The 12,316-nt window shown below is 53.8% G+C and overlaps 1 protein-coding gene and 1 long non-coding RNA gene across 2 annotated transcripts in view; one reads left to right on the top strand and one right to left on the bottom strand.

Moving 5' to 3' along the window:
* The first annotated feature begins 5,194 nt into the window (after nucleotides 1-5,194).
* LOC130576203 (uncharacterized) overlaps nucleotides 5,195-12,316 on the top strand; it is a 40,730-nt gene continuing 33,608 nt past the window's right edge. The window contains exons 1-2 of the long non-coding RNA XR_008965644.1: nucleotides 5,195-5,311; nucleotides 10,365-10,518. This is a non-coding gene — a long non-coding RNA (uncharacterized LOC130576203). The remainder of the gene's footprint in view (nucleotides 5,312-10,364; nucleotides 10,519-12,316) is intronic.
* On the bottom strand, nucleotides 7,401-12,310 carry DLX6 (distal-less homeobox 6). The gene is made up of 3 exons (XM_057370672.1): nucleotides 11,796-12,310; nucleotides 10,668-10,861; nucleotides 7,401-8,857 (listed from the first exon to the last, which is right to left on the bottom strand). Exons 1-3 carry the CDS (start codon nucleotides 12,154-12,156, stop codon nucleotides 8,606-8,608), a joined length of 807 nt encoding a protein of 268 aa, XP_057226655.1. The 5' UTR covers nucleotides 12,157-12,310; the 3' UTR covers nucleotides 7,401-8,605.

The raw sequence follows: 12,316 nt of genomic DNA, 5'->3' as shown, positions 1-12,316 counted from the left end.
TTTTTTTTTTTTTTGGTTTTTTTTGTTGTTGTTGTTCCTTGGACTCCTGTGTTTTACTGTTAAGGAATAATAACGAAAGGAATGCATATGGGGAATTTTTAAAAGGGAAAAGAAACAAACAAAAAGATTAAAATGTGTAAAGCTTGTGCATGTAACTTATTGCATTTCAAAGGAAACCCTTTTTTATACAATACGGACATTTTTTGGCTCAGCTGTGGACACTATCGTTGGTGCCTTGAAATCTATGACCTCAACTTTTCCAGAGACTTTTTTCAATSTTATTTTAACCCTGTAAATAATTGTAGATAGAGGAATTAAACTGTATATTCTGAATAAAATAAAATTATTTCGACCACGAGAAACGTTTCCAAATTACCCCTTCTTCTGTTAATAAGAGGGAAAAAATATAATACTAATTTGCTTGTAGAGAGAAAGTGAGGAAAGAGGATGGGACTGGCAGGTCACATTCTGTTCCAGTGCCGTGCAGTGCCACCACTGTCCGGGCATGCTGGCAGGATCTGGCCCTTGCAGGTACCCACGGGTGAGCCGAGGGGCTGCGGTGCTCTCTCCCCGCTGGGAAAGGGGCTCTGGCAAGAGCGCGTACATCTTATCGCACGGTGCTGTAAGCTGAAGGGAAAGCTGCCCATCCTGACGCGAGAAAGCAAATCTCTCGCCTTGAGTCGCCCCGAATCCTATCCTGAGAGCAATTAGCGTCGAGAGCTGCACACTCCACAGCCCATCAGTCGCCCGTGTGCRCTCGGCTAATTATACAAATTACGTTTCCGTCAAAGGGAGCCACTAAATATGAGAAAAGGATAAAATGCGGGCCCCGCTCCCCTCGCTCCTGCTAAAAGCCTGCGGCGGCTCCGGCTGAAGGAGGGACGTTGCAGAGGTACTTTTATTGTTTTTGTTTTATCTCTACACGATTTAGGGGGAAAAGACCCTTGCGTCAGAGCAGTCGCTAGCSCTGCCCAGTGCTGGAGGCACGGCTTCGACGAGATGGCCGGAGCACTGCCCTCTTCCCKTAGAAACCCCGGCCCGCGGGGCCCCGCGGCGGCGTAGGTTCCCACGGGGACCCCCATCCGTGGGAGGGAGCGGTAACTCACGGCCATGCCGGGTACGGCGACAGCAGCGAATGTGCCAAAGGCGCCTCTGGAAGGATCCCCGAGATGAAAGATGCCCCTCTGGCAGCCGAGCGGGGAGAGTGCTGGCAGGGGGGGAGGCGAGGCCTGAAAAGGCACGCTCCTGCCCTGGGGCGCACTTACCTGTCTCCAGTCTTCCTCCCCTGTGCCCTCCCCCTCCTTTCTTCTCCCTCTGCTCCYGCCTGCCATGTTTTGTGCGTGTGCGTGAGTGTGCGTGTGCGTAGTTTTCTCCCCAAAGAAAGAAGCCCGGGTTTGCTGTTTTGTAACAGGTTTGGGGGTTGGTAAATGTCTTGCAGTACAATAGACCAGTTTGTTCGGTTGTGCTCCCTGCACGCCGGGGAGGGTGCGGGGGTGCCGGGGGCAGGGTGGCGGGGGCCACCGCCGGCTGCCCACCCCTGCCCGCTGCCGGAGAGCGGCCGCCCTGCCGCGGTGCCCCGGCGCTCCCCATCTCTTCAGCGGCTCTGGTGACCGTCTTCTGCTCATTTCACTCGCAAGGTTTCAGGGACTTTCCGTGACTCTGGGGCTGATGAAAAGCTCCGCTTTGTCTCTTCTGCTCACTCCCATCCTGTGCAAGAATTTTTTTTAAAACTCGACCTTTTCATTTTCTTCCGTTCTTTCCCTCATTTCCCTCTGGACAAGCATTCAACCTGCAAGTAAGATATTCTCCCCTCCCCGAGGTCACTTGCCTTTGCAGAAAGGTTTGGACATAAGAGGTGGAAGTCAATTTCCCAGGTCGGTCCACCCACCCCTTTCTTTGAGGAGCTGCCGCGGGGTTGTTTGGTTACGGTAACCTGCCGGGGCTGGGAGGGCCTGGGCAGATGGCGCAGGAACATCTCCGGGAAGGCGGAATGCCGGCGGGCAGCATGCCGGGCAGAGATGGGAATTCACACTGACGCCGCTGGACTGGGCATCGCTCGCCTCTCCAAGCCAGCCGAGTCAGCTCGGCTGGGTTTCCATGCCAGTCCCTTTCCCTGCTTAATTTCTCCTCCTCCGAGATCGAGTTGGTGTTGGGAGAAAGCCTGGCATCCCTCCCCAGAGAGGATAAGAAATGACCTCGGCCCTCGTCGCCTCGGCCTCGATGTACACCCGGAATCTACGGCCACCCGCCCCTCCGGGAGAGTCCCGGGCTGAGAGGGATGCTCCTGTCCACTCTGTCCCCTCACACACGGGCAGGCACACCCCGGCGCCTCCTCCCGTGTGGGTGCACCCCCTGKGCTCCCGCAGTGGCCGGAGGGAGCCTAGCTTGGCCGGGCCTCCCCCCTTGCCTCCCCGGGAAAGGGATGGCATGAACTGTCCTTTGTCTGATGCTGGGTTTGGGCTCGGCGGATTGCTGGCTCGGGGCTTTCCCCGCCCCTCCCCCTCCTCCCCTCCCTTCTGGTTTCCTGGCGGCCACTTCCATGTGGAGCCGGGGCAGTTCGGGGAGCCGAGAGGAGCCACATTCCTGTGGGTGCCGAGCGGCTCCAGGGCTGAGCCACAGGGCCTGACACACACACACATACACTCACACAGACGCGCAGACACACAGACACACAGACACACAGACACAGAGCAGCCTGCAGACCCCGCTGTCCCAGATCGACAGCTCCTGACACTGCCTGCACCCCTGGGGCTCTCACACCCGCAGCACATCCACTCCCGGCGGCGCTTGCCCCCTCTTGGGGCTCACACTTAACAACACCCACACCCAGACACACAGAGTGCCCGCCACCCCCGCCTACGGACCCGGGAGGAGCACCTTCCCGCTTCCGCCCGAGCCCAGCTGTCCCTGCCCGGGCATCCCCGCACCGCCCGCCGGGCAGAGCCTTCAGCCGGGAAGCGCTGCCTCCTCGCCAAGTGCTTCGGTTTCCCTCCAGCTCCTTCCCGAGGAAAGAAAAAGCACCCCCTCCAACCTGTCACCGCGGCAGGGCAGCCCGCTTGTCAGGCGTTCCTGTCGCCCTCTTACTCCCCGCGGTCTCCCCCGTGCATTCGCTCCCCCGCGGCCGCGCCGCCTGCGCGGGCCTCCGCGCTCTGCCCGCTCCACCGCCGGCAGCGCTGTGTCCCCAGAGTGCATCCCACATGTGGCATCGATTAAAGATTTCTGCCACGCAATTTTGCGACTGACAGACTTTAGGYGTTTCGGTTGTGGATTACGGAAAGGAGATCTATTGCTTCAGGAAAATCGGGGCGGTGGAAGGGGGAGACGTGTGGGAACCCCCTCTTCTTGCTTTCAGTCATTTAAGCGATTGCTTGCAGTAAGCCAATAACCTGTTTTATAGGTCAGATAAGAGCCGTGAAAATAGGAAACGCGGAGTTTACATTTAGCCTCCCTTTCTCTTTTTAGGGAGAATCTGTGTTGCATCAATTAAACAGTTCTTTTCTTTGTTCGGTGGCGCGTCTKTTTACACGTGATTTGGGGAGGATAAACAATAGTTTATCTGCCTGAAATACAGACCCGATGAATCCCGCCACGCACCCACGCCGCAATTGTCTATGGAAACACCTTCCACTGACACGACCTTCAAGGCCGAGGGTAAAACTCCCGGCTCCCTCACCTCCTTATTTCCCCTCAGGTGAGGGCCCAGAGCGCCGGCCCCGGCCAGAACCTGCCCTGCCGCCTGCCCCTCGGCACTCCYGGAGAGCCTGTCTAAACCTCAGCTTGGGTTTTGCAGAATGGGTCAGCCCGACTCGCCGGCCCGGATCCTGACCCAGCTTCGTGCTCTGCAGCGGCATCATCTGCCTGGCTGCGGAGCTGGCCCTCCATTCCAGGAGATCTTTACGGTCTCCTCGATACGCACCATATAACGCGTTTTATAGGGCTTTCGCCTCTCTCTATCCACTGAGTTTTCTTTTATTCGCCTTATTTTTACTAATTCGAAAGGAGAAAAGGGCGCAGAGTGAGACTGCGGGCTGCCAGGAGCGGCTGCGCCCGGGAGAGGCCAGCAAGGGCCGGGACCGGCAGCTCTCCTGCCCACGGGGCCAGTCCCGGGCGCTGCTTCTCTTCATCTGGACCCTGCGGAGACTAACCGGTCGGGCGGTAACCGCGCTTTGATGATTTAGACCATTAAAAAATGAAGCTGGTTTGTGTRTTTCGTGTCCAGGGTTAATAAAAGTTAATCAGGAGTCGAAAGCCAGCTAGCCAGTGAGTTAACCTCGCTAGCTGCAGGTAGTCCTGTTAGCCAGGCTCTTTTGGTTAATTAATTACAATTGAGTCGGTTCTGTGATAATTTCCCTAAGGACCCCTGAGGACTGGTCCAGCGGGTGCGCGGGAGCGCTAAAGGCGGCCGGCCCCACAGCCCACCGCGGAGACTGCCCGGCCCCGGTGTCCCGCATCCCGCACTCTCCTCCGCCCGGTTCCGATGCTCCCGAGGCTCCTTGCCCGAAAGTGACGTTCAGTCACCTGAGAGAAGGCACAAGACAATGGCGAGCCCGCTTTTGGGGATGGGTGGGGAGCTCGGGGATGCTTCGGGTGCCGGGGWGAGGCTGCCGGGAAGAGTCGAGCTTGAGAGGCGGACTGATGCAAGGCGGGAGCCGAACCAGCAGCCCCTGACTGCACATCAGGCTCACACTCGTTGAGATTTGGACACGTAACGCTTCAGACCACTGATTTGCTATTTTCTTAATTCCCGCTCGTCTCATTCCCTATGAATCAAACACTCTTTTGTCCTTCAGAGTTTGATTTGATCGCTACTGTTCACATTTCAGTTTTGTATTTTTCCCTCCCTATACCATTACTCATTGAGTGCCCCGTGAAATTACAATCGTACATTTTCAACTCAGCAACCCATTTGCAGTGCAAAAATAGGGTCTAAATAATGGCTGAATTAGCCCTACTGGACAGTTTCAGATGTAACACTCTGTAATAATTATATTGCAGGCTGGATTAGGATGCTATTATCATAATCTGGACGTTTACAATTATCTGTAATTTGCAAAGATGCGCCAGGTCTTGATTACAGCAGGTTTTTTTTATCAAGCTAACCATCACTAAACAGTGACAGTAATAACAGCTAATTTTGCTGGCAATATAAGAGGTGCTGGGGTGTGCAAACAATTTCACACCTGGATGTGCTCACTCAACCAAGAATATAGAGAAAGAGCTTCTGCCCTGAGACTCAGAAAAATATTCTCCACTGCTTCCGTTCAGTATAGATTTCTAGACCCCGATCCTTGCTTAGCAGATTTTCAGAGGGGTAAGTTTTGGTGCTCGCTTGGGTTTGGGGTTGGTTTGTGACTGCTCCGCGCCTTGTCCGTCGAGGCACGCTCCGTCTTCGCTCATTCCCCCGCATTCGCGCTCATTCTCGTGCCGGTAGTTTCCCTCTCTGGGCCGGACCCCGGCAGATATGACCCCCCTTTACCCCGATGCTGCCAGGGGCTGCGGGCGGTGATGCGGACGGAATCCCGACGGGCTGCCGGAGGGGCGGCGCGGGACTCGGCGGCCGGCGGAGAAACCGTGCGAGGCCCGGGCCAACCCCGTCCACCCGTGCCCGCGGAGGGGAGGCGGCAGCGCGCCTTTCCGCGGCTCTCCGCGGCTCTCCGCGGCCCCGGGGCGGTGGAGCCCGGCGGCGGGTGGGCGGTGGCGGAGCCGGCGCTGGCAGCCCGGCGGCGGCAGGTTTGGCGCTGGCACGGGGAGCTGCCGCTGCTCCATCCATAGATGACGCTGTTTCACGAGAGTCTCCCGGGGCGGCTGCCGCGCGAGTGGGAGCCGCTGCTGCCATTCGCTCCCACCGCGCTCCCGGGAAGGCCTACCTTTCCCACCTTCTCCCACGCTACTAAGCTAATGGGGCTTTTATTCTTTTATTATTACTATTATCGTTTATTTGTTCGCTCGCTCGCTTGTTGTCGGGGCTTTTTCTAAAGCCTGCGTGAGGAATCACTCGTGGGGGAGGAGGCCACCCAGAGGCTTTCCGCACCGGCATCCACGGGCGGGGTGCAGGGGAGGACTGGTCCCCTGCAAACCCACGAGAGGCAGCGAAGCCCCCCTGCCTCACGCACCCCCAGCCCCGCAGAGCAGGGGCGGACCGCCCGCCGCCGAGCCGCTGGGCCGATGCAGTGAAAGGGTTAAGGCTCCTGCGGGGGCCGTGGGGGCCGGGACCCGCCGGGCCGGGCTCCCCGGGCTGTGGGATTCGCTCACCGGGGTGTCCGCCGCCCTTSTGCCAGGCGAGGGTGAGCCCGCGCAGGGGCCGGCGTGGGGGTTGTAAAGCGGGGTTTTCTGAGAGATGCACACAATGCTGTTGGTTTAAATGTATGGTAGCTTTCTCTCCAGTGTCATTTGAATAATTCAGTGAGCCCCACTACCAGCTGTACTTCTGAAGCCTCTTCCATTCTTTTCAGCATTATAATTTTGGTTAATTTTCAATTTTAGGCCCTACGTCTCTGCAATTTGTGTATGAATAACAGAATAATTTTCCTCTTTTGTTTCGCCTTTCCTGTTCCTGAATCTAAATAAAGATGGCTTTTTAGTATTAAAAGTGGAAGAAAATTACAGGTAATTATCTTTGACGGTAAAAACGCTGTAATCAGCGGGCTACATGAAAAATTACTCTAATTATGGCTGCATTTAAGAGAATGGAAAAAAACCTTCTTGTGGATAAAAACCTTAAATTGTCCCCAATGTCTGCTTCAAATTGGATGGCACTGCAGCTGGAGGCTTTGTTCAGAATTGATCCTGGGGAGCTCTGAACCCAAAGTTTCACAGTGGGAAGGGGAAAAAAAGAAAAGAAAACATTTTTCCTAATGTAACAATACGAATGGTAGAAAATGACAAGACTGATCGGTTTTAAAGCACTCTGAAGACTGACTGAGCGTGGAAGTTGCTCAAAAAAAAAACAAACCAAAAAACACCCCCCAAAAAACTGGTATATTGGTAAGTAGTCTTTGCTTTGTGTCTAATTATAGTGACTGTCCTTTTGCACGACTGTATGTAGCTGTCATTATATGGAGCACTCTGAGGATCTCTATTGACTTCTGATAAATGGCTCAGTGGTTTCAAGGTTCATAATTTGAAGGATGCCCAGGTCTCTAGCCATTAATTCTCGCAGTATGGGGCACCCAGCTTGGTTGAGGAAAAGGCTTTTCATTGTCAGTAGTTGCTGTGCTTTCCACAAGCTGGTGCGGCTGGAGCTGGCTGGACAGCGTGTTGTGTGCCTGGGCACCTCTCAGGGCTTTGCAAAACATTCCTCAGCTTGCATTGTCTGCTCTTTAAAAACAAAGGAGGGCGCCTCCTTTCTTAATAATTTGGAGTCTCCAGCCTTTGGGAAGAAAGACAGGGCTCTGAGCTTTGCCTCGGCGAGAAAGCTCAGCTCAGCTGAGCAGCCGAGCAGTGAAATCGCAGCAGAAATGGCCGGGTGATTAGGAACTTCGGCTAGGCGTATCTTTGTGGACTCAATATCTCCTGTCTTTAAGTCGTAGCCTCAAAACCAACCAAACCACCAGCTACCCCACCCCACTTCATCTTTTCTTTCTTTGCTCGCATATATATGCTTTGGTAGGGGCGCCGGTGCACTCAGGCAAGCTGGGCACAAGGATCCCTCTGCCCGGACTGATCTGGGGGGGCAAGTCGGGGCAGGTGGGGATCCGCTAAGGTGAAGAGAGATAGGAGCCAGGCRGGCGTTTTGTGGCTTTTACTCTATATATGAAAGAAGACAAAAACATACAAAGTATATATACAACTAAAATTCAACAATATATACAGAAAGGTTGCTCGGGGAAAGGTCCCTCTCCCTCAGTGGTTGAGGCTGCCGCCGGGCAGCGCTGAACCTTCCTTCCCCAGCCCGCGGCAGCGGGTCTGGCCGCGAATCCCTTGCTCTGTCTTTACTGCTCGTCTCCGGGAGTCTGTCCGGCTGAGTGCGGGTGAGGGTCTGTGCGGATGAGGGGGCTCTTTGCGTGAGAGACGGTGGTTTCTTTTAAGCCGCAGCCCATTGCATTTTGAGAAAGCATGCAGATTTTGCTTCGTGGTAATGTTCTAATCTTACAGTATGTTTTCAGTTTTCAACCAGTTCTGCTTTTCTTTCCCCCCATCTTATTTTTTTTAAAAATCTCTTCTTCTGTCTTTTAATCCTTTCCCCAGTCCGGATTTGGTGAATAAAAATGAAGGAGCTTTGACTAGTCTCCCTTTCATCATGTAATGTCTTTAGCTCATTAAACAAGTAAAAACGGCTGCCATGGTAGATTCAGGTTCTTGTGGGCAAAGTCTGTAAAAAGTTTGTTTTGACGTATACTCCACAGAGAAAGAGGCTGGTGCCTTGGAGTCCAAAGGAAAATATCCTAAAGAGAAGTGTCTTCTGTGCGCCAGAATGAAAATTGTGTCTTTCTGTTCAAGATCAATCGCTGAGGTTACTTTAAAAAAAAAAAAATAAAGCCACTCTGTCTCTGCCGCTTCTACAAGTTCACACAGAGCCTGTTAGCTGGCACGGCTTGGCAAAGCAGGGGAACTTCTTGCCATGTCGAGACGAGGCGTTCTTGAGAGATTATTTCTCTTGGACAATTCACATCATTTGTGGTCTCTGCATTGTGTCTTGATGTGGAGAAGAATACCAGTGAGAATAGCCAGGCATGTAGCTGTTTGGAGGCATATTGACTCCCTTGGCAGAGGCTGAAACGTCCCAGACTGGAGGCAGAGCTGGAGAGCGAGGGGAGAGGGCAGCGGAGCCGGGCAGAGGGTCGCTCTCGTGGGGATTACTGCCCTGCTTCAGCAGCTTCTTGAATTTGGAGCGTTTGTTCTGAAACCAGATCTTCACCTGTAAACCAGAACGCATTATTAGATATTAGGCTGCTGTCAGAGCCCAGGGCACAGCAGGGAAGACCTCGGGGGCCGGGGGTCTAATCTGGAGGAGGTCTTGAGGGCACACGCCAGTCGGGTATGGGGCTGGGGATGGGGAGAGGGGAAGGAGGGGAAGGAACTACGGCTGCTCTCGGGTTTTGAATGCGGCTGGAGAGAACAGGGGAGGCAAAGCAGAGCTGGAAAGCGAGAGGGWGGCAGGTTTTAATCTGGAACCTTGTTTTCCCTGGGCAGGTCAGATTGTTATAGCTGAAACAGACTACATGCTCTGAGGTCTCCTGTTTTAGCGCCTCATTCAGAATTTTGGAGGTCATTTGATCATTCGGGCAAACTGTTGTCAAACACGGGCAATCATATGATTTTGTGCCAGGAGACAAGAGCCAATAGACAAAGGGTATCTTACAAAGAAATCGTGCATCCAAAATCCTCACGATCAGATCAAGCAGTCCACGCTGATGTGGCGGGGGAGGGGGCATAATGGAACCAGGATCGTGGATTTATATTAAAACGTACTTTAAAAGAATGAATGATTTTATTTTCTCAGTGATTAATAGTATATCAACATTCCTTTGGGTCTCATCCTGCTCCTAATCCAACAGAATTCCCGAAGAGGGAGTCTGCACTCRATAAGGTGTGCACGGATCAGGCCCACTGGCAGATCAGAATTATCRTAGAAATTATGTATAGATAAGACATATATGCACAATATATATTTTTCTAAAAAAAAATTTATATATATATATATAATCAAACAAAGAAAGCAAATCCCCCGTGTGTTTTTGACCTCTGAAATTTTGCTATCATAATGCTGGGGGATAAGCAGGGGTGCTCCTCTAGCTGCAAGCTCAAGATCGGGCTCCTAAAACATATCGATGCGTGCGAGAGAGAGAGAAAGCGAGACAACGGTGAGACAGCGTGCATGCTAAGGATACTAAAATCCCATTTGCAAAATCATCAGGTCCATTTCCATCATTAATGTTCGCTGAGTATTTAAAAATCGCTGTCTGGAAGTGACTGTTACCCATGACAATGATAAAATCCTGAAGTTATTTGTTAAGCTCCTAGATTCACATGATAACATTTTACCCGAATTGATCCCATCTATCCATGCACTTCTCCACAAACCCCAGCGTGGTAAGCCCGTAATGCCTCGTATGTCTTTCAAGCTTAAATTAGCAGAATGGCACAGCTACTCCAACCACACTTAACTATGGCTTAACCTGCCATAATTTTGTACACGGCTGTCTTTGATCTTCAGATCTATTATCACCTTCCGTACATTTTGCCCAAGGCTAACCACTGCATTTGCGTTAGTCATCCAGGGTGAATTAACTATTGATTTAACAGGTATTTCCTAACGCGTTCCTGCTTCCCCTCTACCTATACGTTGCTACGAGGCAGCTTTGCTTTCAGCTCTATCTCAGGCCCAGCGATTCCTTGCCTTTGTTTTGTTCTCCTTTTCACAGCTGGGCAATTGCATCTCGGTGCCGGAATTATCCGAAAATATAGGCAATTTTAAAACGTTATGTGTGGCATCAAAAGGAGCACTTGCTCGCAGACGACCGAGGGAAGGGCGCTTTCAGCTCCTTCTGCGGTAGCCCGATCTCTGTCGCGCATTAGGTAAGTCCTAGCACAGAGAGATAGGAACCGTGTGCGTTACCTTTCCTGCCGTTCCCGACAGAGGCCAAAATGTTTAGGGAGCATCATACTTTGCTTGGCCTTTATTGCTCGAGAAGGATTTCAGTAAATTTGGGATTCCCAGTAATTACCTGTGTCTGGGTAAGTCCTAATGAAGCTGCCAGTTCAGCTCTCTCTGGAAGTGCCAGGTACTGAGTCTGCTGAAAGCGATGATTTAAAGCCTGGAGTTGTAGACTAGAGTAAATGGTTCGAGGCTTCCGAATCTTTTTCCCTTTTCCATTAAATCTGATTTCACCGTTTTCAATCACTGTGGTTTTTTGCTGATCTGCAAGCAAAACAACACAGCTGAAACATCACCMTCCTTAGCTATCAAACGTGGGTATTTTGGCTGCCACGGGTCCTAAAAACGCCAAAGTCTGTCCCGACGCCTGTTCAACCCCACCGCATACACGCAGGCTGCGTCTCCTTACTGACACGCGCGGCACAGGCTACTGCTTGGGAACTACCGGGAGAAAAAGTAGCTGTCCGGGCATAGTGGGCACATTCCCCTTCTTCCCGGGAAGAAACAAAAAAAAAACCCCAATATTTTTAAAAATTGAAAACGCAGAGCTGGGTCTGCGAAGCTGAGGATGCCTTGTTCCAGGGCCATCCAGGTTTTACTCGGCTAATTGACTTCGCGTCGCCAGTTTGGTGGTCAGTAAATCACCAGTCCAAGACTTTTAACAATGCTTTTGCCCCCCCTCCCCGCCCCCCTCCCGTGCTCCTCCGGATGGATATGTACGGCTCCCTGTAAAAAAAGAAATACATAAATCAGACGGCCCCCGAGCGGAATGCGACCCGCTCGCCTGGAAACTTTCACTCCTCAGGTGTTAGCAGGAATTTTGCCTAAAGCCGGTCCCGCCGTAACAAAGGAGCGCCGAGTGCAGCCCCTCGCCGCCGGCAGCGGGGCTAGCGGGGAAGGCGCCGGTGCGCAGAGCCGCGGTACCGCCAGCAGCCGCCGCTGGCGCGGAGGGAGCGCGGCGGCCCCGCTGCCGGTACCGCAGCAGTAGGCCCGCGGAGGGGCCGCGGAAACAGGCAACCCCCACCTTTTCTAGCCGCCGTCCCGCGCACCCAGGGCCGGCGCCTGCCTCGGCGGGAGCGGGGGGCACGGCGGGGGTCGTTATGCAGGTGCCCGGAGGGGGGGGGCCGGGAAGAGGCCCGGGGATGGAGGGAGTGGGGGGAGAAGCTGGCAGCGGGTTCGGGAAGCGGTGCCGGCTCACCTGCATCGTCCGCCCGCGTCTGGCTGGCCGCGCTGCTGTTGTGGTAGGACTGGAGGTAAGGGCTGTGCTGCGAGTGGCTCACGTAGGGGTAGGCGGCCAGCGAGCGGTGGTTGTAGGAGCCGGCGCTGCCGGAGTAGGGCGAGCTGTGGTGGTGATGCTGGTGGTGCGGGTGCGAGCCGGCGGCGGAGTGCAGGCAGTGCAGCGGGTAGTGGGCTCCGGCCATTGCCGGMGAGCTCTGCTGGGAGTGGGGCGGCGGCGGCGGCTGCGGCGGCGGCGGCTGCTGTTGCCCGAACTCCATGAAGGCGGATTTGGAGGAGTCTTGCGCGTCCAGCCCGTCAGCCATCGTAGTCATGGTCATCATCAAAGTTTGGGAGGGAGAGCGCGGTGCTCCCCGGCTCGCCCCCCGCGCTCTGCCTCCTCTCTGCCCAGCCACCGCCGCTCCCCTTACCCGCCGCGGCACCGCTGGAGAGGCGGCGGTGATTTAATTTAATTTCTTTTCTTTTTTTTTTTTTTTTTTTTTC

This window comes from Malurus melanocephalus, unplaced genomic scaffold, assembly GCF_030028575.1.
Source record: "Malurus melanocephalus ecotype Western Australia unplaced genomic scaffold, MMel_1.1 scaffold_130, whole genome shotgun sequence".
Lineage (NCBI taxonomy): Eukaryota > Metazoa > Chordata > Aves > Passeriformes > Maluridae > Malurus > Malurus melanocephalus.
Note: the sequence above shows the minus strand (reverse complement) of the source record. Positions and strands in the feature narration are given on the sequence as shown.